Source organism: Pseudorca crassidens, chromosome 7 (assembly GCF_039906515.1).
Source record: "Pseudorca crassidens isolate mPseCra1 chromosome 7, mPseCra1.hap1, whole genome shotgun sequence".
Classification (NCBI taxonomy): Eukaryota; Metazoa; Chordata; class Mammalia; order Artiodactyla; family Delphinidae; genus Pseudorca; species Pseudorca crassidens.
In genome coordinates, this window is record NC_090302.1 from 1,698,326 (window position 1) to 1,726,276 (window position 27,951).

Genomic DNA, 27,951 nt, shown 5'->3' on the forward strand with positions numbered 1-27,951 from the left:
GCTTTAAACCCCAAATCATCAGACGAGCTTTATGAGTCCTTTTGATGCTTTGCCCTGCGCAGCCATAACAGCCTCTCTACGACATACAGATGATGGCCACGGGAGCGGTTGGGGGCGATGGCCGCACACCTGCAGCAACACGCCGCATCCTTTGGGATGGTGCCTTCCCGTGCCCGGGGCGTCTGGCTCCCACCGGGCAGGAGGCGAGCACACTGGCCTTCCAGAGGGAGCTGGGGCCCCGGGGTCAGGTCGGCTTGCAGCTGGGGGACAAGGCTGTCGGTCGAGTGCTCGACAAGCGGTCAGGGAGTCCCATCCCACGCTCGCTGGCTTCCCTTCAGCCCCGAGGTCCCAGCGGGGCTGCAAGTCCCACATTTGTCCCCCGTCCCTTGTCTTAACCGCCCACCCTATGCCAGCCATCAAATGCCAAGCTGCTCCTCTGCATTTGTCCCCCAGCCAGTGTCTCCTTTGCCCCGAGCAAAGTCTCCTCTCTGACACCCTGTGAGCACAGCTGGGAGCAAGGGTGGTGTTTGCAAAACTTGACCGCAGGCTGAGGGGGAAGGGCAGGATCTCACACACACACAGACGCCCTGCACCCCTGGTCCTCCCTCGGGAGCTCCCTGCGCCCCACCCCTGCCTGCTGCTCCCCTGTAGGGGTCTTTGCAGCGGCCGTGTCCATCCACGTGGTAACGTGGGCATTTAATTATGCCGGGAGCCCACGTCCTAAGTCCAGCTCTACCTCTTCCTGGGGGTGTGGCAGGGACACCCGCCCCCGATGCCTCCACGACTATGTCACTGCCCTCTCTACCGTGTCATTGCGAGGACACAGAGGAGAGCCTGTCCCCGCCAGGCTCCTTCCCCGGCACGTGGCAAGCACTCAGGAATAATCCTCCTTGTACGTCTTCTGGAGAACGGTTGGTGTCCTTGACCAGCTGAGCCCGACACCAAACGCCGGCTGAAGGGGTGTGGAAGGCGGCACCCGCTCCGGGGCTGGGGCTGCAGGTGGAGTTTGTCTGCCCACTTCTTCCCTCTCCCTCGTGCAGAACTTCCCCCATCTGGGGGGGGGCCGCTCAGAGAAGGGACAGCTGGCCCTGCCCTCCAGGGCTCATGTCCATTCAGCCGGACACTAGCTGGCATGACCAGGATGATGACCAGGGAGGAGACTCAGGGCTGGGAAGGGGGCTCTGCCTTTGTCACCGGCGTCAGAACGGGCTGGCCCTCCAGGTGTTGGGGGCACCCGGGTTTGAGAGTCCCTCTGCCACATACGTTCCAGGCATCCTGAACCACGGCACTCGGCTCTCCGAGCCTCAGTTTTCCCCTCTGTAAAATAGGAAGACCAATGTCTCATTTCATCAGCGCTAAGATGCAACACTTCCCGACATTTCAATCCCTTTGAACTCAGGGTGCGTCTCACACATCTGAGAATTGTCTGTGATACGTGCCGCCCCACTAGCGGCACATACGATTGCTGGGGCGGCTCACCAGCAGGGAGGAGGAGCTGACTTGAGGAGCGGCGCCGGGCTTCAGCAGGGCAGCAGGGCCTGGCTAATCCTCGTAAGTTTTCACCCTCCTCAGACACAACCCCACCCCCGCGTTTCACTGTTTCCGCATTTGGCTGCATTGTACAATCAAAGCATATGCTTTTCCTAAGAACTTGCCATTAAATCAATCGTGTGTTCTAGGGCCAGAGGCCCTTTGGATTTGAGAAACTGTGGTGTTGTTTTTCGGGTGCAGCCTCCCAGCGCTGTGCTGAAGCAGCACATGGGCCCACTGGCTGCCCCAGAGAGCAGGGGTCCCAGAGACCTCCCCTCCACCCCCCTCAGGGTCTGGAGGGGGACACGAGGCCTAAAGAAAGAGCTGTGAGTGACAGTGGGTCTTGAACCTGGGGAGGGAAGGGGCACGGTCCTTCCAAGTGGCCTTGAGTGTCTCCTAAGGCCTGAATTTTGTTCCCCCCAGAATTCCTATGTTGAAGCCCTAAGCCCCAATGGGATGGTGTTACGAGGCACCTTTGGGAGGTGATCAGGGTTTGATGAGGTCATGAGGGTGGGGCCCCCACGATGAGGTTAGTGACCTTACGAGAAGAGACCAGAAAGCCCCCTCTCCTCCGTCCACACACAGCACAGAGGAAGGGCCAGGTGAGCACAGGCGAGAAGCGGCCGGCCGTCTGCCAGCCAGGAAGTGAGTCCTCACCAGAAACTGACAATGCCTGTACCCTGATCTCGGACATCCAGCCCGTGAGAAGTAAATAAGTGTCTTTTGTTTAAGCTGCCTGGTCTGCAGTGTTCTGTTACGGCAGCCTGAGCAGACCAAGACAGTGTTCAAAAGCTAAGACCCTTGGGCTTCCCTGGTGGTGCAGTGGTTAAGAATCCACCTGCCAAAAAAAAAAGGATCCACCTGCCAATGCAAGGGACACAGGTTCGAGCCCTGGTCCAGGAAGATCCCACATGCCGTGGAGCAACCAAGCCTGTGAGCCACAACAACTGAGCCGGTGTGCCACAGCTACTGAGCCTGCTCTCTAGAGCCCACAAGCCACAACTACTGAGTCCATGCGCCACAACTACGAAGGCTGCGTGCTCCACAGCAAGAGAAGGCACGACAATGAGGAGCCCCCGCACCACAGCGGAGTAGCCCCCACTCACCACAACTAGAGAAAGCCTGCGCACAGCAACGAAGACCCAACGCAGCCAAAAATAAAAACAAATAAATAAATTAAAAAAAAAAAAAAGCTAAGCCCCTCCTAGAAGAGTGAAGCAGGTGTGCAGGTGAGGCCTAGACTCCTTCCCGCCAGCCCGGCCTTGACCATCTTTGCCAACTGCACGATCAGATCCAGGTCTGTTTGCTCAACAATCACCATAGGACTTCGTGGCCATCCCTCCCAGCCTGAAGGTGGGGGGTGGTGGTGGTGGTGATGAGCCAACCCCCCAGACCAAACCCACTCGCTGCTCCGTCTTGATCTCCACATGTTCTCCTACCCCCCCACCCCCGCCACTGCTCCTCTGGTCCCCTCCTCTCCTCAGCCCTGCAGCCACAGGCCCAGGGCTCAGCATGTGGCCAGCCCTCTCGCTTCCTCCTGTGGGGACCTCAACCAGCCCCGACTTACCGTCTGAGCCCCAGCCTCACGCAGCCAACCAGTAGCCCGACACCAACTGCAGGTGTTGAAAAGATCTCTGGAATTCAACAGGGCCAGGGCAACTTTGATCTCCACTCTCACCTCTGCACTGCTCTCCCATCCCCTCCCCTACAGTCTTCCATCTCAGCCAAGGGCAGCTTCGTTCTTCCGGCTGCTCCGGCCGAAGCCCGGCAGGCAAATGTGGCCTCTTTGTCACATACCCTGGATTTAATCCACCATGTGTCCTACCTTCTTACATACCCGAAGTCTAATCCTTCTCGCCAGCACCACCGCCCACCCCTTGCCTGAGCCCTACTGGGTCTTGGAGGGCGGCGATGGCCCCTCAAGCTTCTCCGGCGTCTTCTCTTCCCCTGGTTTGCTGTCCTTCCAACACGCTCGCCCCTTCTGCCTCAGGGCCTTTGCACATGCAGTTCCTCTGCCTGGGCTGCTTGCCTCTCCTCACCTCCTTCACCCACGGCCTCCTTCTCAGAGAGGCCTTCCTGACCCCCTGTGTGCAGCCCCCTCCTCCCGCCCTGCTTTACTGCTTTTTATGGCGCTTAACTTCACCTTACTTGTTTATTTGTTTTGGGTCTCTCTCCTGGAACGCAGACCCAGTGGCACTCGGGCTTGGCCTTGTCTCCAGGGCTTGGTGTTGAGCAGAAGCCCAGCGAATGTTAGTGAAGGAAGGCAGGAAGAATGAATGGGGAGGGGGCACAAGTGCCTCGTCCAGGGGCCCTTTGGTTTGGATCATCTTAACCAGGGTTTTCTAACCCTTGTCTGAGACAAAAACAACAAAGCTCTTTTCAGACAAAATCTTACACAGAACCTCACAATGTAAAGGGCAGAGAGAGGATTGCATTGCTATAAATGTAGCTTGTGTTCAGATCATATCATTTACATATTTAACAATCACACATAAGAATGAGGTGGCCTGGAACGTGAGAATTCGACCTTCCGGGCCAACGGATGCTGACTCACGTCCGCTCTGTGGTCCACTTCCTTTCTTTTCTGTTTTGGTCACACAGTTCAGAGAAAATCTTGATATGCATAAAACAATTAGGAATAGCATTGAAAAAACAGGTCTGCTGTTATATTGAGCAAACAAGCCGTAGGAATCTCTATTTCTTAGGTGCGCAGAGAAGTCATCCCCGAACGCTCTAAAATTTACCTCTGTAACACATCTGAGTTTGTGCGGGTGTTTTGTTACATTTTATGAGTTAAAATATCATATTAAAAAGTCAAGGTCAGCGTTGCAGACCCTCTGAAGCCGCAGGCAGTGTTGCCAGAGAAAACACAGGACGCGCAATAAAATGTGAATTTCATTTAAACAGCGGATCGTTTTGAAGTCTAAGTATGTCGCATTAAATTTGCATTTCAGGTATGATACATACTTAGACTTAAAAACAACTCTCGAAAAAAAACCCCAAAACAAAAAACAGCTCTCCGTTTATTTGAAATTCACATTTAACTGAGCGTCCGGTACCTTCACTTGCTAAATGGGGCGACCCCATCCCAGCTTGGGGTGGGGAGGGGGGGGTGTGTGTCTGCGGAGGCGGTGATAGTGGGGGCGGGGCAAGGAGGGGCGGAGCCGGCGCTAGGGGGCGGGGTCCGAAGGCGTGGCCAGGAGGTTGGGGAGGGGCCATGAGCTCAGGGGCGGGGCAGGAGGCGTGACCAGGGGGCTGGAGGAGGGGCGAGTCGGTGCCTGGCGCTCAGGGTCCGGGACTGAGGGGCGCCTGGGAGCCGGGGCCGGGAGCGGGCGGAGCTGGGGGCGGGGCCTGGTCTCCGGCGGTGGGGGCGGGGCCGGGCGCTGGAGGAGGGGCCGGGCGCGCGCGGCGCACGTGACGGCGGTTGCCAGGGTGAAAGGTCAGGCGCGGCGCGGCACTCCCAACATGGCGGCGGCCGGGACGTCGGTGTCGGCGGCGCGCAGCCCGGGAGCCCCGGCGGGGTCGGAGGCCCGAGTCCGGCGCCCGCCCCCGGCGCGGCCCTCGCGGCTGCCCCCACTGCTCGTGCTGCTGGCGGCGGCGGCGGGGCCAGGCGCGGGTGGCGCGGCGCGGCTGTACCGCGCGGGCGAGGACGCCGTGTGGGTGCTGGACAGCGGCAGCGTGCGCGGGGCCACGGCCAACAGCTCCGCCGCGTGGCTCGTGCAGTTCTACTCCTCGTGGTGCGGCCACTGCATCGGCTACGCGCCCACCTGGCGGGCCCTGGCCGGGGACGTGCGAGGTGAGGCGCGCCCCCGCGCGGGACTCGACCCCGGCCGCTCGGCCTGGCACCTGCCCTCCGGCTCGCGGCAGCCTCTCAGGCCCCTTTCCCGTTGCCCTACGGGGGCACCTCGCATAGGCCGCCGCTGGCCCGCACCCCGGGGTATATCTCCCATCTGACCGGTGAGATCTTGGGAAGTCGGGCGTTTTAAGTCAGAATGACAAGAACCCTTCTCCTCCAGCCCTCACTCCACAGCTAGGGACAGGGAGGCCTTCCCATTATCGCCTAGCTCTCCAGACCCCTAGTTTTGAGCCCCTAAGACCTTCATTAACGCCCCAGGCCTTTATCCCAGCTGTGTCCCGACGTGCACGCCATCCTCAGTAATTCCACTCCAGTGCCTAGACGACTCATTCTTTGAGCATCCCCATTCCTCTTCCAAGCTATTTTCCCTGTAAGTCCTTCTTCATCCTCTTCAGGTTTGGTTAGCTGAGCATATATAGTGGATACTCAGAGTGTCCACAACATAGATGTCCAACTGTGCTGGAGACTTCTCTATAGAAGCAGAAAAAGACCTTCAAAGCCTTTCATTGGTTGGTTCCTTGTTCATGGACGTGCAGCCTTGGATAAATCTGTCACCCACCAAACTTCTGGTCATGTTCCCACAGTTTATTGATGTTTGGCACCTTTGTCATGTTGCAAATTGCTAATCGGTCACTAGGCTATTGGCCGCTCTAAATGGCAGAGTTGTAGCCAGTTAGGCGTTTTGCTGCAGCCTCCCTGCAAGCGGGCCACGCTTCAGAACGGAATGCGAATTGCTCTGAAGTGGGAGCTGGTCTCCGGCAAGAGCTGGGTTTGGCAGGGCTCTTGCTGAGGTTGAGCTGACCTCTAATTATGTATTTCAGCGGGCAAGAGAGCAACAAATTGCTAGGTTCTCTTCCTGCACTTTAGTTTTACATCCAACCCTGTTGTGATTTTTTCATATCTAGACAGACTCATAAGGAAACTTTAAAAAAGTCTAAATAGGGCTTTTGTGCATGACTGTAAATGATTATTTTTAGATGCGCCTCCTTTTGCCTTAGGGTGTTGGGGCCTGTTGATTCTAAAGGGTCTGCTCTTTGATCTAATGTTTTCTTGAGTCCCTAGTGTTTGGCACTGGTCAGAACTGAAATCAGAGACTATGAAACGGACGTTTTACTCCTTAGTAGGTTTTTTTTTTTAAGCCTTTGCTTTGACACCAAACAGAGGACTTTGCAATTCTCTTTTGTCACTGGGCGGCGGAAACACAGGTAAATTAAAACGCGGGTCGCTCTGGCAAGACGTTTGTCACCTATTCTGTGCATATTTTAATTGTTGCAGTTTAGTGTCTGAAATATAAATGTTATAAACCAGCTTTGAGTGTCGCAAACTATTTCATAGTTGAACCAGCATGTAAGGAGCCTTGAAAATTGTCCCTGGAACTCAGAAGGAAAGTTGTTTTTGGAACCGAAACTAGTAAAACTCATACCTAATGGTGTGATTAACTTAACTGTTAGCTAAATAAGGTTATCTTAAATGAGTTGGACATCCTACAAGTCAAAGCAGGAAGAGCAGGCCTGAGACAGGAGATGTGGCTGAGTGAGAAACAGCTGTGGCTCGGAAGACAGGGCAGGCGGGGCAGGGTGAGGGCAGCGGCGGCCAGGGGGCCCTGAGAGCCAAACTGCCTGGGGGGCTCCCGAGCACCAGCTCTGACTGGAGGCAGAGCCTTGGCACTTGGGGTCCCCAGAGAGAGCTCACCTGGGGACTTGGTCGGCCCAGCCCAGGCCTGCTGGATCAGAAGCTCTGGGCGTGAGGCCTGGCGTCCCGTCAGCACGAGCCCCAGAGGTGGAGGATTTCTGTGCTCAGGGACAGTAACCCTGCAGGACAACTGCAGGGATGGGCCTGTGCCCAAAGGGGGCGGAAGCGTGGCTTACGCAATACCCCCTCGTGGCTGTCCACACACGAGAACTCCCCAGTAAAGGAACCCGTTACTTGGCCCTGGGGTCCCACGTGACTGGCCACAGGGCCCTTCCGGTGCCTCATTCCCGCGAAGTCCCCGTGGAACGCGTTGGGAAGAAGTGCTCTCGCCCTCACTGAGGAGGCTGGCGCAGCCCCTCTGCCCAGCGTCTTCTTCTGGCCGCGGGCCGCCACGCAGGGGAGGGGGCGCCCAGCGCCCACAGGGGCCAGTCTGAGCGCAGTCATCACTCCCGCTGTCACTGCTTTGGGCCGGCTCAGTCACTTGTGAATTGGAGTGTCCGGTGAGTCCCCGGGGCACGCAGGCCTTGGACTAGGCCCGTCAGGTGCCTCTTCCCACCCCTCTTGAAATGCAGTGTCCAGCCAGCTTGCCCCATCTGCCCCCCACCCCAGTCTCGACAGCACTGTGGCTTCTAGAAGGTGGGTGGTTACAGTACAGCCTCTACTCCCTGGCTTGAGATTGCCTGGGGGGGGTGGTTACTGAGCTAGAGGAGCACCTGCTTCCCCTGCTGTCCCCCCACGAGCGCCTCCTAAGTGGCCTCTTCCACTTGCTCAGAGTGGGTGGGGGTCTGCAGAAGGCGGGACTCCTCCGCTCGGCAGGGCCTCTCTGTGCACAGCTTAGGGACACCTTTGTTTTCCTAAAAGGTTTGGATTGAACTTTAGCTCTTCGCTGGTATTTTCAAGGTTTAAAAATAATTGTTTTTCCTTCGAAGAAGATGGCTTAACCAACAGAAGATCTGCTGTTGGGTGCCAGCTGTCCTCCCAGCGTTTGTGTAGATCTGGCTCAGGCCTGTCACTTCTAAGTCCTTCGCAAAACAAAACCCTGCCGCGTCCCTGAAAACCCTTTTGCCCAGAGCTGTGATGTTAGCTCAGCTGGTGGTGCCGCTTCCTCTTGAGGTGGGAGCTGAGACACCTGTGTGGGGGGCAGCCCGCCACCGCCGAGATTTGTCAAGGCAAGGAGTGTCCCTGTCATCATCACCGGGTCCTGGTGTCTGTCCCGGCCCATCTCTCCTCCGCTCTGTCTTTGGGGAAGAGCACCAGGGAAGCAGGGACAGGTTTTCTGTCATTGGCCCCAGAATTCTTGATGAGAGACTCAGAGGGGCGCCCGGAGCTGGCAGGCAGGTACCCGCCGCACACCCCTTCTCTTCCCGTCACCCACGTGTGGTCACACGGTTGAGTGGCAGGCCGGGGGCACCAGAGCCCTGACGGCTCGCTCCTGGCATCTGCGGGGACAGCCGGGCCCCTTCTTGCTGCCGGGCTTGGTCTCACCTCCCAGTGAGCTCTTCATCACCAGCAGTCTCCTGGTCAGCGTGGCCGCAGGCTTCGTGGATGTGAACTAGACCACCTGGTGTTCCCCACGGGTCATTACCTGTGCACCGCAGAAGGAGGCGGGACTGAGGGAGGAGGGGGTGCTGTTGGAACGGGAGCTCACCTGGACCCCAGAGAGGTGGGTGGGCAGGGGTGCTCCCCCTCCCTCCCCCGTTACGGGCCCAGCAAAGCTTGTCGTGGGCTCCCGCCACCAAGACTTGTCTGCAAGACCCAGACTTCATTGCGACCAGGTCCAGAGGGACACCGCCGCTGTGTGAAGCCCGCGACACTGAGTGAAGGAGCCCTGGTGGTAAATGCCGCCGGCCTGCCTGGGCTTTGCAGGCGAGTCAGGGACCTTACCCATCTTGGGGGCTTTTCCTGCCTCGCGATGCACAGCCTCCAGCCAGCAGGAGCCTGTCCGCGTCCAGTGGGCTCACTGCAAAGCCTGCGGGACCACGTACAGTGTCAGCTTAACCACACCGGGTGAACTCGGGGGATGAAAGGACGCTGGAGACCCAGTCCCGGCCCTCTGCCCCGTGGCGAGGCTGAGGCAGGGCGCCCAACTCCAGGCTGCTCTGGGGGCTCGTGTGTAACGCGTGCTCCTTAGCGTGAGGCTTAGTTTCTGCCGAGGCCTGTGTGTCCTGGTTTGCAGCCTGAACTTGGAGCTTGTCTAAGCAGCCCTTTGCTCGTCCAGGAAGGGGCGTGTGCAGGGACCAGAGCGTCCTCCAGCAGCTGGAATGTGGGATCAGAAAGGCCAGCGTTGCCCTGACTTGCCGAGGGCCAGGAGGGCGAGGAGGCCGGGATGGAGCCGGGCCTTAAGCACTGCGCTCGGCTGCGCCCGTTCAGGCCTCGGAGGTCACTTCATCTGCACCGTAATCATCTTCTAGAGCAGTTGTTGCTTAACCGTAAATCAGACTTTTATAGATGTTTTATTAGAACTCGACAAGTAACGGTGAAAAGTTTAATCCTGTTAGGTTAAGTAATATGGTTACTTGACAAGGAAACTTGAAATAAATTTTAGTCCACTGTGCATAAAAGCTTAATTGTTTCACGAGTATTTTTTAAGCCTGTGGTACTGAAAACAGACGGGCTCACGAGTGGGAGTGCGGAACGGGCGCGGGCCTCACCACAGCTCCCTGTGGAGGCTCTGGCGGCCTCCCTGCCTCGCAGCTGGCGCGCTTCACCCCCGTGTCTAGTTGGGGGTGGCTGACGCTGTCTCGTCCTGAAAGCAGGCAATTTGCATTCGGTTTAGAGCGCTTCTCTCCTTTGTGTGGTGGGGTCCCAACAGGTGGGAGAGGCAGGAGGAGGGGAGGGTACCAGCTGAATGGGCGAAGACCCCGAAGCTCAACCTCTGAAGTGGTTTGCATTTTATTTGATAAAATAGACTGTCTCCCTTTTGTGTGGCGTGAATGCCGTCCATCTGCTGGGATACTTGCAGTGGCTGCTGGCGCCTCTATAACCGAAATTCTCCCTCATTTGCCTCCTTCCGGGCCTTCCCACGGCTCCGTGTGTGGTGTGGGCAGGCCCCGCCCCAGGCTGCCCCCCGACGGGGTTCGCCGTCTGGAGTGGAGCCCCGGCCGCCTGTGGACGCGGGAGCCCTCGGGCCGGGCAGGGGGCTGTCCTCTGCCCGCCAGCGTGCGCCCTGCCGGAGCAGCGTCGGACTCCGGCTCTGCATTAATCCAAGTGCGTTCCCCCTCCCATGGACCCCGTCCTTGGGGGGAGGTGCGGACAGTGAACAGAAAGCGGGCAGCACGGGCAGTGGGTTGGGGGGGTAAGTCCTGGGAAGGGGAATGGGGCGGTGGGAGCGGCGCAGGGCAGGGCCGCTGAGCGAGGGGCCCGCCACGTAGGGGCACGGCAGGGCTGGGGCGCGCCCAGAGGGTCCAGCTCGAAAGGGGCCGGGGGAGCCGTGCTCTCCCTCCTCCGGGCCAGCAGAGGAGGAGTAGCTTTCAGCCGGGGCCGCACGACCTGCTTCCTCTGGAGGATCCCCAGCTGCTCCCTGGAGGACTGAGGGCCAGAGGCCCACTGGCCGGCGGGAGTGTCACGGGGATGGGAGGTGCCCCACCCCGCGCCAGCTCACTTCGTGAGGGGCTGAGGGGCTCGGGGGGTGGGTTGTGGAGGGTAGTAGCGCTTGTCGTCCAGAGCGTTCAGGTGTTTGGGGGGTAGCGTCCTTTTGCGAACGGGAGGAAGGACGGCCTTCCAGGTGGAGTGCACTCTGGGGTAGATGGGGTTTGGCCCAGACTTGCCAAGTGAAACAGCTGGCAGCCCGGGGCTCTGTGGCCGCACTGTCGTGTTCGTTTCCAGGGCCCAGCTGCCGTTCCTGCCCTTGGCCAGGCACTGCCCAGTCGGGCTAGTTTTCTTCCACATCCTGCTGTTGAGACACACGTAAAACTTGGACAGAAGGGTGGGACTCGTGTCCTCTCAGTGTCATGTGGCCTCATCCCCAGGTTCTGACCTTTGCTTAATGACTGTTAGTTCAGGGCTCAGACCCAGCCTCAGTGAACTCACAGACCTGATTGGGCAGAGATGCAAATCCCTTCTGTCCAGTGGGAAAGGGAACCCTGCTGGCGCTGGCCAGCTCTGTCTCAGCTGGGCTGGTGCTGGTGGCCATGTGCTTGGTCCTCTCTCACCCCGAACGGGTCCTTCAGTCACCCGGTCAAGGGCATGTGTGACACCTGTTCCCTCTGCAATGTATGAGTCATGCTCTTAGCTTTTTGAAACTTATACCTGATACTGACTTAGGATGGACTCAGTGTAGGGACCCCTCATGCTAGTAACTTTACCGAGCATTCCATCTATTAGAGGTGTCCAAGGAAGGACTAGGCCAGTGTAAGTTTTTCTTAAACGTCCCACAAAGCATTTCAGCGTGGCCGGACTGCTCCTGAGGCACCGTTGCTTTTTCAGGTAACACCTCAACTTTTTTTTCTTTTTCATTTCGAAGCCACTGGCAGCTGTACCCTATTTTGAAGGGCTGGGTCTACCTACTGGGTGCCTGGGACACTTGAAGGCGCTTTGGAGGCCAAAAACCTGAGTAGGAAGGTGTAATCTAGTCTCTGTTTTACAGCTGGGGTGACACAGGCACAAGGAGACTCCTAAGCTTCCCAGCTCCTCGAAACCTGGTGGCAGAGTGGGTGTGGGCCGGACGCTCTGCCTCTGGCCGGGTGTCCTTATGCTGTCCGGCACTGCCTGCCGCATTGGGGTGGGACACAGTGAGGCTGGGGGACCTTCGGGGTCCATTCAGGGCGGCGGCCCGGTCCCAGCTTGAAGGGATGGTGGGTGCACACTGACTCCCTCCCAGGAGGGCTCCTAGGGTGCCGGTGCATGCGGGCGCCCACCCCCAGCAAAGCCTGTTTCCCCACCCGAGCATCCCCTGCGTCAGGCCAAGAAGAATTTTCCACCTTTTCACTGGGAAGGTGCGAGTTGATGCAGAGCTGGACGAGGGTGACCTGCCAGTTGAGGGCGGGCTGCCCTGCCTGGAGACTTCGTAGAGAAGCACGCTTGGGCCTTCCCTGGCAGTCCAGTGGTTAAGACCCTGCGCTTCCACTGCAGAGGGCGCGGGTTTGGTCCCTGGTCGGGGAACTAGGATCCCACATGCCATGTGGCCAAAAGCAAGGAAAAGCGAGCTCGAGGTCCGTGTGTCATGAATGTAACAGGAGGTGGGGAGGTTCCCTGCCTGGCGGTCTCCTCTGCCCTCCTGGCTACTGCCCAGAGGTCCGGCCCGGCACAGCTCCAGGGCAGAACGCCCCGCCCCCCTCGGCCATCCCGTGGGGACCTGGAGCCGCTTCCTCGCCGGTAGAGCAGGAAGGGAGACAGTCGCCTCCCAGGCTTGGCTGTGAGGCTTGCCCGGGGTCGCGAGCAGTAGAGCTGCCTTGAGAGCTGAGTCCTGAGCAGGAGGGAGGAGGTGACAGCGGCCCTCGCGGCACAGGCGCGTCGTGCGGGTCGGCCTGGCCCCGTCCATGCGTTCCGGCCCGTGACGTGGCTGCATCCTGTGGTCGGGGTGGGATGCCACGCTCGCGAACGGGCTCCTGCCCTCTGGGGTGGCCCACGTCTAGTGAAGAGAAGGTGTGAGATGTGTTGGGAGTACAAGGGTTGTCTGTACGTTTAAGAAGGGGCCACGTTGTGCAGGGCCTTTTAAAGAAGTTGTCAGAGGAAACGGCTGCTTCATTCCACGTGTGACCGTCTGAGGGTTTGGGGGGGCGGGCGTTAGGGTGGCAGCGTCGGGGGGTGCCGAGTTGGAAGTGGGGCATGTCTTTGTCTGGAGGCAGCAGGACCAAGCGTGGAGAAGATCCTGGGGGGACCCTCCGCTTCGGTGGAGGGTGGGCCGGGTGCCTGGGGTGCGGCGTCTTCTCTGCCTGCCTGGACGGCGGGCCGCGGGCTCTGCAGCCACCGAGCCGACTGGACCTCGGGCGGAGCTCCAGGACCCTCCTGCGTAAGAGCCAGCTGCCCGCCAGGCAGGCCCCACAGCGCGTGACCTGTGAACTTGCTCCGCTTGGGAAGAGAGGCTGGCGGGGCTTCTCTTGCCCTGGCGACCGCTCCTGGGCAGGGCCAGGGATGGCCCCTGTGAGGAGGCGACGTGTGTGACACTGAGGAGGAACGTGGCCGGCCACTCAGAGGACAGCGTCCGCCCGAGGACTGTGTCCTGTGGGCTGAGAGCCGGGCGCGTCGTGGTGGGGCCGGTGTCCCCGCGCTGGCCGGGCAGAGTCTCAGGCTGGGGTGGGCACCGGGCCCCGACTTTGCTCTGCTTGCCAAGCAGCCCGTGGAGCCCGCGGTTCTCGTTTGCGGTCGCGGAGCTGTTGAAGCGGGGCCGTGTGTGAAGCCAGCGCCGCGTTAGAGTTGGGAGGGCCGGCACCCGGGCCTGCGGCCTCCTCTCCCTGCGGCCGCGCGTGGCAGCTGTGCTGGGTGCTGTCTGCAGCCTCCTGCACCGGGAATCCTGGGAGGTGTGAGCTGAGGAACAGGACGCGCGGCCTGCGGTGCACAGACGCGTAACACGCGGCCCCCGCAGGTACCCTGAGGTTCCCAAGTTTTCTACATTTATTTCTATAACACATGCTTATTAAGAAAAATCTGAAAAACAAAAAAGTGGGCCCAAGTCCCACCGTGAAAACTGCACCCTCGTGAACGGCTTTTTCTGTCCGGGGCTGGCTTCCTTGTGTGCATAATGTCAGCTCTTGAAGCAGTTTTCCGTTTTCTTTCTGTCTGGGTCCTAGAGCACTTTTTTTGAAGATGGAGTGAAAGTGTGCCATGGAGATTCTCAGTAAGCCCTGAAGCCCTGTGTCTGTGCGCCGGGGAGGAGGTAGCAGGAGCGCGGTGGCGAGTACACCCACAGCCCGGCCGCCGGGGCGGAGGTGGCCCTGGGAGCCCAGCAACCTGCCAGCCGTGCATCTTGTCCTGCGTCTGGGCCTCTGCCGCACTAAGTGGATGAGAGTATTAACTGTTCTTCCTCAGGTCCTTGTAATTGGAGACTGCAGAAAGATGTGACCTGTGATTTGGGAGGGCTCTGTGATTTTTGTTTTCCATCCATTTAAATGTCCTCGAGATGAACCGGTTTCACTGAGGCCACATTAAGTGCAACACTATTCGGTCATTGACTGTGAAAGCAGAACTTTGGTTTTGTTTTTTGTTTTTTTTTTTTACTTGATTCTTTGCATTATATTAACGTCGGTAAATATTTTGTATAATTACAGAGGAAAAAGGCATGTTTTTTTTATAAGATTTTTTTTTTTAATGTGGACCGTTTTTGAAATCTTTACTGAGTTTGTTACAGTATTGCTTCTATTCTGTGTTTTGGTTTTTTGGCCCTGAGGCATGTGGGATCTTAGCTCCCCGACCAGGGATCGAACCTGCACCCCCTGCATTGGAAGGTGAAATCTTAACCACTGGACCTCCAGGGAAGTCCCAAAGGCATGTATTTTTAAGCAAAAGTAGTGTATGAGGTGGAAAAAAAAAGTAATGATTGAATTGCTGGTATGTAGAAGCCGTCATGTTTGCATAAATTTAGTGATGGGCAGCATTTTCTCTCTCCTTCCAGGCATGCTTTTAATACAACCTCTGGAGTCTCAGGTCATAGCAACACTCAGAGAAAACCCGTTTGGCGTGATTTATAACCAGATGACTAGTTTAGATGGGCGGTGTCTGTCGGAACTCACCAGCGCCTCAGGGATGGACCGTTGTCAGTTCCCACTCAGAAGTCACATGGTGCAGACGGCAGCTAGCGGGACTCGCCCCGTCCCTGGCCCGTCCCCTCCAGCCGGTCCTGCCCGGGTGCTTCTCTGCTCCTCTGTGTGTCTGCAGAGGCCGCCAGCTCATCTTGCTTCCCCTGCAGCCCATCCCCCTGTAGGCAAGGAGCCAGGAAACATTTGGGAATCTTACCGTCCCAGAGGAAGGGAGCAAATCTTTAAAGGGAAAACCTCACTGGAGGATGCTGGGGAGACCGCTCCTTGGAAGCTGGTGACCGAAGGGACGAGCTCCGCCCTTACCGCTGGGTGAGCCGCGCCTCGGGGTCTCCAGGGCACAGCTTCGTCTGTACAAACTGCCCCCGCCCGCCGTCTGGCCTGCAGCGGGCGGGGGAGGGGAGGTGTCAGCAAGAAGGAAGGCAGCCAGAGGTCACCCATCTCCTGTTGGAAGAATGCCACACCACCTGGGAACTGTTCTCCCCCAAAGCTGAGATCTAGGTCCGCGTGTTTACGGAAAACCCCGGGGGCAGGGGGCACTCACAAAATCCAGATGGTGGGAGACCGCGGGTGTAGAAGACGGGCCTTGTTTGGACGCGATTTAAACAAAGTAAGCAAAAATGGGACAGTTAGGAAGATTGGACTCCCGACCAGATGTTTGTTGCTGCCGAAGCATGTTGGTCTGAGCTGGTGTGGCGCCCGGAGGACGCTTGTGCTGGGAAAGCAGCTCTTCCCTTTTGGAGGCGCGGGGTCGGCTATGTTGAAACGACTGGCTGGCGGAGGCCCACTTGGCACCGCTGGGAAGGGGCGCAGGGTTTGAGTGAAACAGGACTCAACTGTGAGCTGGTTAAGTGTTGATATTAAAGGTAGGAAAAAAGATATTTGAAACCGCCTTTTCTACTCCCGAGAACGGCAGCAGTGTCTGAGGGTGTGGGAAGGGCCTCGGGGAAAGGGTTCGGAACCGCTTCCTTGGTGTTTGCACACAGCTAGCTGTGTCTCTGGCCTGAAAGACCGGGGGCCAGACGCTGCCGGCCTTTCCTTTCGTTCGAGTGAGTACACGGGAACGTTCTGGCTAAATGGCCTGGACCACGTGCGTCCAGTTAAACTGTAAACACTGGCTCGGTGTCCCTGACGGAGGGCCGGCCACGGGCTGATGGCCGCCCTCTGTTCCCAGCGCTCTCATCCGTCTCGGCGTCGTTTAATTAGGAGACCGAGGAGGCCGCGGGGCGATTTGCAGGTTGGGCAACAGCGCTGATGAGGGTCCCATCCTCTTTCCCAGCTCAGCTCAGGACTGTCCCGAGCGTGGACGGGCTTGCGGAATGGCCCGCGAGGCTGCGGGCCTGGGTGGACCGTGGGGACGGGCCCGCACTGACGGTCTCACTCCTGCTTTTCAGACTGGGCCGCTGCCATCCGAGTCGCCGCCCTGGACTGTGCGGAAGAGAAGAACCACGAGGTGTGCCGCGCCTACGAGATCCACTTCTACCCCACCTTCCGGGTGAGAACCTCCTCCCTGCGCGTGGCGGCGGCTTTAGGTTGAAACCCACCAGCTGTGTAATTGCTGCGCTTTCAGCATTTGGGGCGGGCGTCTTGAAACGTGGGGGGTTCTGTTTGCAGAGGGGCGCCTCTCCTCCCACCCTGCTGGGTTGCCCGTGTCGTGGTGGGACGGTACCCGCAGCTCCTGCTTTCACCCAGCGAGGGGAGGTGGGTGAGGCCTGCGGGTGGGGGAATGGCCGGGGGCTGCCCTGAGAGCCGGTCTGAAGCCCCCAGGTGTCGGTGTGCGGCGGCGATGGGTCTGGGAGCCGGCGTGTGGCCGGCCTGCCCGGCCGTGTGCCTGCACGGCTGTCCCTCACACAGGCCTGTCCCTGTCTCTCCCACTAGGGGGCGGACTGGAAGCTGAGAAGCAGACCCAGGTCTGTGTGCGCGCGTGTGCGGTCACTCGCCTGCACCCGAGCGCATCACGGTGACTTTACATCTCAGGGAACATGCTGAGCTATGGAAGTGACCTCTGAGAAGCTTGGAGACCCCCCAGCCTCTCAGCCCTCACATCCCACGCTCTCTATTGTGCAGCGTCAGATGCTTCTCCTCTAAGTGTTGACCTGGTGACAGCCGTGCATCCGTCTCCTGGCTGGGCCATGCCCACTGGTCGGCCTGGTGCCCCAGCCCCACCAGAGTCACCCTCCCCTTGAGCCCCGTGTCGAAACGTGTTGCTCTTTTATTTTCCTGTCTTACTTTGTTTCAGCTTTACACACAGGGCTCTGTGTGCTATGTGTGAGCTTCGGGCCGCCTCTTTCCTAACAGGACGTTGCTAGAATCACCCGCACGCTGGGTGGGGCTGGGCTCCGCCAGCAGCACGGTTTACCGCCACGGGCCCTGAGCTGCCGGGCACTCGTGTGTGTGTCCTGTGCCGCCTGGCGCCGGCCTGGAGTGCGGTGCTGGGCCTTCCCTGCTGACGGGTGACAGGGAGTGATCACTACTCCGCGGGTGGCCCTGTCTGTTGGTGTCATTTGCCCGTTTTCCTCTCCCCCGTGTGTGCTTTTCTGACTGATTTACAGGAGTCCTGTGTCTTCCCGACACTCGCCCTCCTTCAGCTATGCGTGTCCGGGGGTGTCAGCACCCAGCCTGTCACTGTTTCCACTGTCTTTACTGTGTCTTTTAATGAAGAAAGTTTTTAATTTTGATGTAAAGTCCTTTTGTTCTGCTCAGAGACACTTGATATAGTGCCTGCCCTCGTCCCTAGGAGTTTTTGTGTCGTTGAGCGGACATACCGCGAACATGTAGCACCAGGAGCCTTTAGGGGATGCGCCGTCTGCCAGAGCTCCGGCCCTAAAGAGCGGGGTTCCGCTTGGCACTGAGCAGCCGCTCGCGAGTCTGGAGGGAAGCACTGGCGTCCACAGAAGCACACAGAAATGTGGTTCGTCGTCAGTCAACGTCACGTGTCTGGAACAAAGGGACTAAAGCTCTCAGAGACGATGTCGTTTTGTTGCTTAAAGGTTAAACGTTCACACAGACGCCAGGCAAGGCTGTTGCTTATTTGTTCTGTTTTTCTTCTTAGTATTTTAAAGCATTTGCAAAGGACTTTACAACTGGAGAAGATTTTAAAGGTAAGGACCTAAGTGTTCTATTTTACCGTCCTAGATCCCTTCCCCCTTAGATGAATCTGTTCACGTGAGGCGAGAACACGCCCTGGCTGGGTCTGCCCCTCACCCCGGCTTTGGCGCGTTTACGTCGGCACATCGGCCCTTCCTTTCCTGTAAGGGTTCAAACGGTCCTAGTTGCAGCGAGAATTCTTTCTTCTGTGCTTTGCCTTCCTTGGCAAATACGGTGGGAAATTTATTTTCTTAAGTAAACTTTTCTGGAAAAAAGAAAAGTTTGAGAAGTGCACACATCACAAGGGCACCCCGATGAATTTTTGTCAGTGATCCCCCCCAGCTCCCCCCAGGAGCCCACAGTGAGGGCAGTCTGCCTGCCTCTGAACTTGGTGTAGATGGACACATGCCTCTGTCTCCAGGCCGCGTGCGTGTGCGTGGGGGGGGGGGTGCCCCCCCGTGGCCGTGTGTCCCTGGAGCCCACCGATTCCCACGCTGGTTGCTGAGAGGCCTCCCGGCATGTGCATCCACGGCCGTGTGCGCTCGCCCTATCGGGGCCCTGGGGTGGGACGGGCGCTCGGCAGGCAGACGCGGCCGTGACGGTGGGTGCCGCCCTGCAGGGCCGGACAGAGAGCCGCAGACGGTGCGGCACACGATGATCGACTTCCTGCAGAGCCACACGGACGAAGGCAGGCCTCCCGGGTGCCCGTCTTTGAACCCCATTCGGTGCGTAGTGCTGTAGAAAGGTGGCGCGCTGCAAGCTGAGTGTAATTGTGTAAAGTAGCGACTTGCATTAAGTGACGTGGGCACTGGTCTGCGATGGCCTTGAAAGCACTGAAAGCCTCTTTTCCTCTTCAAAGGCCCAGGGACGTTCTTTCTCTCATTGACAACAGCGGCGGCCGTTACGTGGCTGTCTTATTTGAAAGCAACAGCTCCTACGTTGGACGTGAGGTACTGTCTGCGCCTCTTCCAGTGTCGGGTCTGTGTCAGATTCCTGTGAGGCAGTAACTACGTCCGCCTGATCTGTCGTATTCTCGGAATTGGCGTTTGTGTTATTCAGCAGACGCACTGGTTACAGAGAAGCCTGTTGGGGTGAGGCTGTGCCTCCAAGGGGAGAGGAAGCAGCTCCCGAGTGCAGCCTGGTCCTCTGGGTGGGGGGCCTGGTCCCCCGGGGGGTGGCCAGGAGGGACTCACGGCAGACCTGGCCCTCGGGACGCGCGTCTTCCCTGAGGGCATTCTCTCTTTCCTAGGCGTTATTTATTTATTTATTTATTTTCTGGTGCGCGGGCCTCTCACCGCTGCGGCCTCTCGCGTTGCGGAGCACAGGCTCCGGACGCGCAGGCTCAGCGGCCATGGCTCACGGGCCCAGCCGCTCTGCGGCATGTGGGATCCTCCCGGACCGGGGCACGAACCCGCGTCCCCTGCATCGGCAGGCGGACTCTCAACCACTGCGCCACCAGGGGAGCCCTCCTAGGCGTCATGATCAAGATCTTTTCTTTGCTGTGTTCTGAACTCCCAACTTTTTTGCCAAATCCCAGGTTCTGGAAAACAGTGTTTCTGTCGTGAATCTTTGCTTTGTTGTCACTTCACACGTGTGGGTCTGAAGCCCTTGCCTTTGGCAAAGTCTCAGTAAAATCCAGGTGCCAGGAGCCGGGCTGGAGGACAGGGATCCTTCACCCCGAGGTCTCCTAGGGATGAGAGAAGACACCTCACTCCGGAACTTAGCCCCGGGTGCCATGTTCCTCCCTCTGCTGGCCTCTCGACTGTTCTTCCGAGGTTGGGGCTCTGGGAAGGAAGGGTGGTGGTCCCGGTGGGGCTTTGGCTGCCAGGTGGGTGCCCGGTTCCTGCTCTCAGCAAGGCCCCTGGTTGGGACACGGCTCTGTCGCTCCTGAGAGAGAGGTGGTTCCGCACCCGACTGTCCGGGTGGCATGCCTGGGGCTTGCTGTTAGTCTTTCACTCTCTTCTAGCTCCTGAGATGCCACCCGGGGGTCCCACTGCCACTGCCCCCCACCACTGCGCCTTCAGCCTCAGCAGCCCTGGACTGGGCAGCTCTGGAGGGAGGAACGGCTGACCGGGGACGCTGTCAGCCTCCCAACGCAGGCCCCGAGGGTGGAGGGGAAGCTGGAGGCTGGGGCGCGGCCCCAGCTTACGTGGGGCTGACCGTCCCTGTCTGACGACTGAGGGCCTTGGAGGATGTGTGAGGAGCACAGCCCAGACCCCTCTGATGGTCTGCTCGGTGAGGAGGCTGTAGTTCCTGCCGTGCGACAGTCGGGGGCCTGAAGGGGCCACAGAACAGGGATGTCGGTGGTCTGGCTTAGAGGGGATGAGCTGCGATGCTGTGAGAAGCTGCGTTCGTCAGTCCATTTCCGGAGGACCCTGCAGTCCACAGCGAAGCAACCTACTTTCTCGTTGCCCAGGTGATCTTAGACTTGATTCCCTACGAGAACATCGAGGTGAAGAGAGCGCTGGGCTGGGATAAAGCCTTTCTGCAGAAGCTCGGTGTTTCTTCTGTCCCCTCGTGTTACTTGATTTACCCAAACGGGTCCCACGGATTAGTTACCGTGTAAGTAGAGTCTGGCTTCAGGGATGTTTGTGACGCCACCGACACCCCCAGCCCCTGGGCGCTCACTGCTGTGTGGGGTGGTGGGGGAGACCGGCTGCAGGCCCCACACGGGCGCTCGCCTTGCTGACACCAGCAGCACCATCGTGAAAATGCCGCTGGCCTCTGCGCTGGGTGCCTGCACGCCCGTAAGATAAGCTCGGCTGGAGAGGAAGCAAGTTGAGGCGCGGCTGGGAGAGCGTCACAGGCGGGGAGGTGAGCTGCCTGCCTGGCCCCCCAGCCTCACGCCGGAGGCCCCAGGCCAGCCTCGCCCGCGGCCCCGGAGCTCTTGGCGAGGCACCGCGTGTGGACACGGCGGCGAGAAGGCGGGCACTTTCCTCCCTCGGGGCTCCTGTCTCAGTCTCTGGGAAGTTTAGCTGGGGCACCGAGGGTGCTGCCCCCAGGAGCCTCAAGCATGCCGTAGTTCCTTGGGTGTATTTTCTATTCTTTAAAAAAAATGGAATTCAGGGTAAGCCAGGAGGTCTTACCGGGGGCGCCCGGCTCTACAGCAGACCTTCCTTGAGCAAACTGCTATCTTGTTTCGGAGAAAAAGCTCGTTTTACATTCAGAGCGTCACCTGTGCACCCTCAGCATTTTCACATTCAGAGCGTCATCTCTACACCCTCAACATAAAGTGACGTTGATATTTTTACCAGTAACTGCTGCGTTCTCCTTTGGGGAATGAAAATAAGCTCTGGACCCTTTGGGGGGCCCCTGAGCTACCTGGGGAGGGCACAGTAACGGCCTTCACAGCCCTCCACTCTCCGCCAGTGGAGGGGCCACTCTGCAGTGCCCAGGAGCCACCGGGCTGTGAGGAGGGGCTGGGCGCTCCTTCCCCCTCCCCGCCCGGCTCCGGACGCCCACGCGGAGCTGGCAGCCTGTGGGCAGAGGATGTCGGAAGCACAGGATAAAGCTGATCTTGGCAGGTGCCGAAACCAGCGTAGTGCTACGATTCATTTTTGTTCGGTGGGGATGTTAAACGTTCTCAGGTGAGGGGCCAGCTCCCCGAGGCCCGGGCTTTGCCACCATCCCACCCCGCCCAAGATAACCTGCAGGAGATGCCCAGAGAATGGCTGGGCTGGGTGGTGCACGTCACCCTGGAGTTACAGAGGGAGGGCTGCTCTGACCCTGGGGCCACAAGGCGCCTGCGGACGGGGGCCGGCCCGCCGAAGCCCGCCTCCGAGCCCGTGCCCTGCCCTCCTCTTTCTCGCAGCGGGAAGCCTCTCCGATCGTTTTTCTCCTCTTACTTGAAGTCATTGCCGGATGTGAGGAAGAAATCGCTTTCATTGCCTGAAAAACCAAGCAAAGAAGACACCTCTGAAGCCGTGGTGTGGAGGGAATTTGACAGGTGAGCGAAGCTGCCGGGAGCGTGTGGCTGGGGGTCCGGGGGTCACTGCAGGGCCGCTCGTTCAGAAGCCCGCCAGCCGCCCGCCAGCGCTCGGGGATTCTCCGCGTTGTCTCCCCGGGGTGGCGTCCCTCTGGGGTAGGAGCCAGCATGCGGGAATCTACGTGAAGAGAGAGGCGCCCACACTGACCTTGTAGCGTTTCCTCCCAGGTCGAAGCTGTACGCGGCTGACCTGGAATCGGGGCTGCACCACCTCCTGAGGGTGGAGCTGGCAGCCCGCAGGTCCCTGGCCGGGGCCGAGCTGAAGACACTCAAGGACTTCGTCACCGTCCTGGCCAAGGTGCATGGGCGTCTGGACTTGACCACACGACCTCGCCCGTCTTCCACTCACCCAGACGCCTGCCGTGTGCTGGGGGCCTGCGGGGCACAAAGCTCCTGGCCACGTGGAGACGCCCGCGCACTCGGCGGGGGTGGGGGGGGGCAGGGGGATGGGGACTGGGCAGGGCAGCGCCGCGGTCAGAGGGCCCTGCCGGCTCGGGGCGAGCGGTGGCCGGGGAAGGCCTGAGGGCCAGCAGGACGAGCGGGGAGTGGGCAGGAGGCCTGTGCGTCGGGAAGCTGGGAGGAGAGGTGGGGAGCGGCGGGCCTCCGGGCAGGAAGACGGCTGCGGCCTGCGGTGTCGTGTCGGGTGGGCCCTGGGCGGGGGGCACACGGTGGCTGCTGTGTCAGCTCACGTTTAGAGGGGAGCGGCTGTCGGGGTTGCATTCCTGCCAAGAACTCATAGCTCCAGAGCTGCAAGTCCAGGCTTGTGGTGTTTTTCTGGGCCCAGAGCCCCTGCGCTGGGCAGAGGTTGGAGCAGTCGGTCATCCCTCTTCCCTGGGAGTGGACCTGGGCCCCTGTTCTGTTGGCCCAGCAGCCCTGGCCGTGGCCCTTCCTCTCTCAGGTCTCTCTGAGGTAGCCCAGGCCCTAGACACGCCCCGCGCGCTGTTGGTCTCCTTTGGTCACCTTTGGGCTTGCGCTGGCTACGGCAGCTGTCTCCAGAGGCCACCCTTCATAACACTGTTGTTACCTAAGAGATAAGGAAGCTTAATTCTGAAAGGTTTCCCTTGCCACGTGTGTGCGGTTCCTGACAAGGTGCTTCACAGCCAACACTTCCGCTGGTCAGGGTTTACTCACGCTGTAAGATCTTTGAAGAAACTCAGGAAGTCGAATTTACGTTTAAGGGAATAAGGAGTCACCTGATTTGTTTCAAATGAATAAACGGAAGCTGTTTAGAGAGTTCTCCTCACGCTGCGCCCGCAGAGGTCGGAGCCCCCCACTGTCCTCGTTCCTTAGGGACGCCCCCCCCGCCCTCCGCGTCGGGACAGGGGTCTTGCTGCGCACGTGCCTCGCGTTCTCTGCCCTCGTTCCAGTCCAGCGTCACGCTGGAGGGCTCCACACGTGGGCAGAGCCTGTGAGTCAGATCAGCATAAATTATTCTGAATAACTTTTCTACCCTTTACTTAAACTTTAAATGCTGGTCCGTTGGTCATGGTGCCCTGGAACCAATGTTGGCAAGACCCAGATTTTGCAGAGCTGAAGATGCGATGTTTCCGCTCTGGCTGTTCCTGTAGCTGAGGCAGCGACATCTGTCTCAGCACCGTTGTTAGTAAGGTCTCAGCCCAGGTTTCTAAGAGCTCTTTCAGCCTTGAATTTGCACATTTCATTGGCAGCATCTAATCGAAGTTCATCACAGAAGGACTGCAGGACCGCTGGGATCCTTGCACTCGAGGCCTCCCGGGCCGCCAGCGCGGCCTGAGTGTCGACGTGGAGTTAGCCAGCAGTGGCACTTTGCGTGGAAGCCTCAGGGGTGTGCATACCTTTTCCAGTTAGTCTGACAGTCAGAGCTGGCAGCGGGGGAGGCGAGGGAGTGTCAGGACAGCGGGCGGGATTAGCGTGAATTACCATGAGGAGCGTGGGATGAGTAGGCAGTGATTTCAGAAAGGCCCACAAGCCCTTGACAACGTGATGAATAAGGCCCCCGGCGGCCGTGTGGTCCGTTGTCGTGAAGTGGCCGCTGGGCCTGAGGACGCGTGGCTGTGTCCCGGGTGCCGGGCGGTGGTGGAGCTGCAGGAATGGGGTCCAGTGCGGGCTTCCCCTTGTCTGTGTTCTGGGGAAACTCTAGTTCCCCCAGAGACCCCCACCCCTGTTCTCCGTCGGAGCCTGGGTGGACTGGAGACGCTTGCTCCCTCCAGCTGGTGGGTCCAGGGCAGGGCAGGCCCGCTCTCCGCCGCTGGGAGGCCGCGCCGTGGGGGCCGCTTCCCGACCCGTCCTTGAGTGTGGTCTTCCCTGCTCAGCTGTTCCCCGGGCGGCCACCGGTCAGGAAGCTGCTGGAGACGCTGCAGGAGTGGCTGGCCAGCCTGCCCCTGGACAGGATCCCCTACGACGCCGTCCTCGACCTGGTCAACAACAAGATGCGGGTGAGGCAGCCCCTTCGACGAGCATGGGGGACCCCGCACCTGCCCTCGGCCGATGCACCGCCAGTCTCCCTCCCCGGTTCTGCAGCCCGGTTTCTACGGCAACCTCCAGCTCCCTCTGCCTGGGTCTGGGACAGACAGCCAACCGAGACGATGGGGCTTTTGTCAGGCAGTGAAGCATTAGGGTTTGTTTTCTGTTTTTTTAGTGAACTCATCTAGAGTTCACACTTAAAGTAGTGAATGAAGGTGATGGGTCGAGCTGCCGTGCAGGCCGGGCGTGCAGCCAGGGTCTTGGGCCGGCGTCGGTGGCCACAGGCTCCAGGGCGTAGGCTCCCCGGGGTCTGATTCCAGCGGCCCTGTGGGTGCCGGTTTCTAGCCTTGGCCTCTGCTCCATGGGACCTGAGCCGTGTGACGGGGAAGGTGGCCGAGAGCAGGGGCTCAGACCCGCAGGGGCCGGGCCTGTGCAGTCACCCGTGGGGACCGAGGGGCCGGGACGCCCGCGGAGCGCAGTTCACAGCCCCACTTCTGGGCTGTTACAGCCCTTCGGCCTTCAGCTCGCTGCTTGTAAGGTGAAGGTCCTATTCATTCAGATGGAGAATTGCCTGACAATTGAATTTTTTTGTTATTAGTCTTCTCCTATGAATCTCATTGTAACTAATTCTAACTTTAAAACAAAATGGGTGTCAAAAAAACAAAAAGGCTGGGTGTCTTTATGCTGCCTAGGGCTGCTTCATGAGGACACAGGTGAGCTCTTCCCTTCTCCCCAAGGACTGGAAAAGAACGGGCCACGTTTCCGTATCTTGAGAACTCTTTTAGTAAAATAGAGACTTTTTTTTTCTCTCATTTATTCGTTATTGGATTTAAATTTACACACGGTGAGATGTACAGTTGAAGTTTTGAGAGACGTGCTCCCTGTGTAACCACCGCCCAATCAAGACTGACCACATTCACCAACTTTTTTTGGTTTTTTGGCTGTGTTGGGTCTTCATTGCAGTGCATGGCAGCTACTGGGCTCTAGGCGCGTGGGCTTCAGTAGTTGTGGCTCACGGGCTCTAGAGCGCAGGCTCAGTAGTTGTGGCGCACGGGCTTAGTTGCTCCGCGGCACATGGAATCTTCTCTGACCAGGGCTTGAACCTGTGTCCCCTGCTTTGGCAGGCGGATTCCTAACCACTGCGCCACCAGGGAATTCCACCACCAACTAATTTTAACAATTCAATTATCTCTTATTGTTTTCCTACCCCCCCCCCAGATTTCTGGAATATTCCTTACTAATCACATAAAGTGGGTTGGATGTCAAGGAAGCCGACCAGAGCTGAGGGGCTACACATGTTCTCTGTGGAAATTGTTCCACACTTTGACTGTTCGAGCTGGGACCCATCCAAAAGCGCTGGACGGCACAGGTGAGCTGTCCCCACCTGGGCCACCCGACACGGGTGCTGCGCTACTGCCTGCCGGGGCCGTCCCAAGCTCACGCAGAGGGTGACGTGCCTTAAGGGGGCCCGGGGTCCATTCTAAGGAGGGTGGAGGTGAGCGTCTTTTCTGGAGGTCTGCTCAGCCCCCGTGCCGGCTCGGGGTACCGGAGCCGAGTCCCCACCCTCTTCCCTCACGGCCAGGGCCTGGCTGACCCCTGGGGATGGGAGTCATGGGCGGGGTGAGGGAGCGCTGGCCAGGAGCGCCTCTGGTGTCAGCGCCTCCTTCTTTGCTTTAAAGAACACGGGAGTAAGTGAAAGACATTTGGAGAAGCGTGTGGTGACCTGGTGTTTCTAACAAGTCACCTGGAGCAGCGCGCGCTCCTCATCTCACGGCGTCTGTGGGGCGGGCGCTCAGGTGTGGCCTGACCAGGGTCTTCGGCTTCGGGTCTCCCAGAGCCTGGGCGCAGAGTGCTGGCCCGGGACGGTGGGGAAGAGAGGAAGAGACACCCTCCCGACACTTGCGCCCCACATGGGGGGCTATCCTTCCTCGCCGTGTGGCCTCCCCCTAGGCAGCCGGCTTCATCGGGGCCCTCGGTGGTGTTAAGTCCGTCACCTCTGCCATGTTTGTTCGTTAGAAGTGAGCCAGTAGGCCCACGAGGGTAGGCGATGACACAGACGTGGCTACAGGAGGTGGGACCACGTTTATATCCCACGCAAAGCGCTAAAAAACGTGTTGGATTTTTGGATCCTCTCTGGACTGCGTTGTGTGTATGCCTCTCAGTTTCAGCGGGCCCCTGACAGCCATGGGAATGTCTGCTTTTAGTTCCGTATCTTATTTTATTTTTTATTTTATTATTTATTTGTTTGTTTGTTTATTGGCTGCGTTGGGTCTTCGTTGCTGCGCGCGGACTTTCTCTAGCTGTGGCGAGCGGGGGCTACTCTTCGTTGCAGTGCGTGAGCTTCTCATTCCAGTGGCTTCTCTTGTTGCAGAGCACGGGCTCTAGGCGTGCGGGCTTCAGTAGTTGTGGCACACGGGCTCAGTAGTTGTGGCTCATGGGCTCTAGAGCGCAGGTTCAGTAGTTGTGGTGCACGGGCTTAGTTGCTCCACGGCACGTGGGATCTTCCCAGACCAGGGCTCGAACCCGTGTCCCCTGCATTGGCAGGTGGATTCTTAACCACTGCGCCACCAGGGAAGTCCTAGTTTTGTTTTTTTAATCATTCAGGTTCACTGACGTCTGTATTAAGTCAAAGTGAAGTTTTGGGACCCACACTGTCCAAATATTCTTTCCAGTAAAATTGTAAAATTCTTTTAGAGTTACCTTTTGCTGTGTAACAAACGAACCCCAGACGCCGTGGCTTAAAACAACCACCAGGTTTTTGCTCATGGTTCTGGGGCTCGGCTCTTTGGACGGGCTCACCTGTGGCCTCGCTCAGGTGGCGGCGGCTGACTGGTCTAGACTCAGAAGGTTGGGCTCCCAGGCAGCGCCAGCTCCCCACGGGGCATCGCCACATCCGGGAGGGGCCTTGGGGTCTGGGCATCACTTCCGCCACAGCCTGTTGCTCAGACAGGCCTCATCCAGCCCAGGTTCATGGTGGGGAGATAGAGGCCGCCTGTCGGGGAGAAGCAGCAGAGGGGCATGTGGCGTCTTCAGACATCTCTACCACCCCCGGCCCTGCTCCAGGTGACATTGGATTTCCACTCCTCCGGGGTCTGGTGGGAGAGGTGGGCTTTCAATCGAAAATTCTCTTAAGAATCTCACAGCAGAACACGTAGGGTGTGTTCAGGAGAAAGCTCGGGAGCCCAACAGCAGGTGAGATCAGAGCCTCAGCACTGCCCGGCGGGACGCCGGCCGCGGCGCTGGAGCCCACGTCTGAGACGTGAGCCTCAGTTGTGCGGAAGGTTCTGCTGAGAACAGGGAGACACGTAGAAGGAGGTGGGGACAGCAGGGAGGAGGTCATCGCCGGGACGCGCTGTAAAGTCCCGCAGCACCGATGCCGGCAGAATGAGGGCAGCGGGATGACAGAGCACACAAAGAAGGAGGTCTCGAGTGCGCTTTCTCCTCGTCGCGCAAATGGAAGCAGTATCCGAGGAGTCTGTCTCACGCTGAAAGAATTGGGTCAGACTGAGACCCGGATTATGTCTTGGGAGGGTTTTCCTCCTTGCTGCACGCTTAAGCCCCATCGACTGAAAAGCCTGCGCGGCCCCTAATCCCCCACAGGTAGGGGTTTAGGTTCTTGTCCACTTTAAAGATTAGGGTGGCCCGAGCGTGCAGTGGGTCGGTGGGGG

General features: G+C 58.8%; 2 protein-coding genes across 2 annotated transcripts in view; both read left to right on the forward strand.

The window, feature by feature from the left end:
* Positions 1-4,966: 4,966 nt before the first annotated feature.
* QSOX2 (quiescin sulfhydryl oxidase 2) overlaps positions 4,967-27,951 on the forward strand; it is a 29,058-nt gene continuing 6,073 nt past the window's right edge. The window contains exons 1-10 of the mRNA XM_067742718.1: positions 4,967-5,326; positions 16,164-16,264; positions 17,822-17,870; positions 18,476-18,581; positions 18,716-18,806; positions 20,273-20,418; positions 21,668-21,802; positions 22,010-22,139; positions 24,133-24,255; positions 25,502-25,652. Of these exons, the coding sequence (XP_067598819.1) occupies positions 4,996-5,326; positions 16,164-16,264; positions 17,822-17,870; positions 18,476-18,581; positions 18,716-18,806; positions 20,273-20,418; positions 21,668-21,802; positions 22,010-22,139; positions 24,133-24,255; positions 25,502-25,652 (1,363 nt within the window). The 5' untranslated portion in view covers positions 4,967-4,995. The remainder of the gene's footprint in view (positions 5,327-16,163; positions 16,265-17,821; positions 17,871-18,475; positions 18,582-18,715; positions 18,807-20,272; positions 20,419-21,667; positions 21,803-22,009; positions 22,140-24,132; positions 24,256-25,501; positions 25,653-27,951) is intronic.
* The window catches only part of UBAC1 (UBA domain containing 1), a 235,497-nt gene continuing 216,935 nt past the window's right edge, over positions 9,390-27,951 (forward strand). The window contains exon 1 of the mRNA XM_067742737.1: positions 9,390-9,425. Within this exon, the coding sequence (XP_067598838.1) occupies positions 9,405-9,425 (21 nt within the window). The 5' untranslated portion in view covers positions 9,390-9,404. The remainder of the gene's footprint in view (positions 9,426-27,951) is intronic.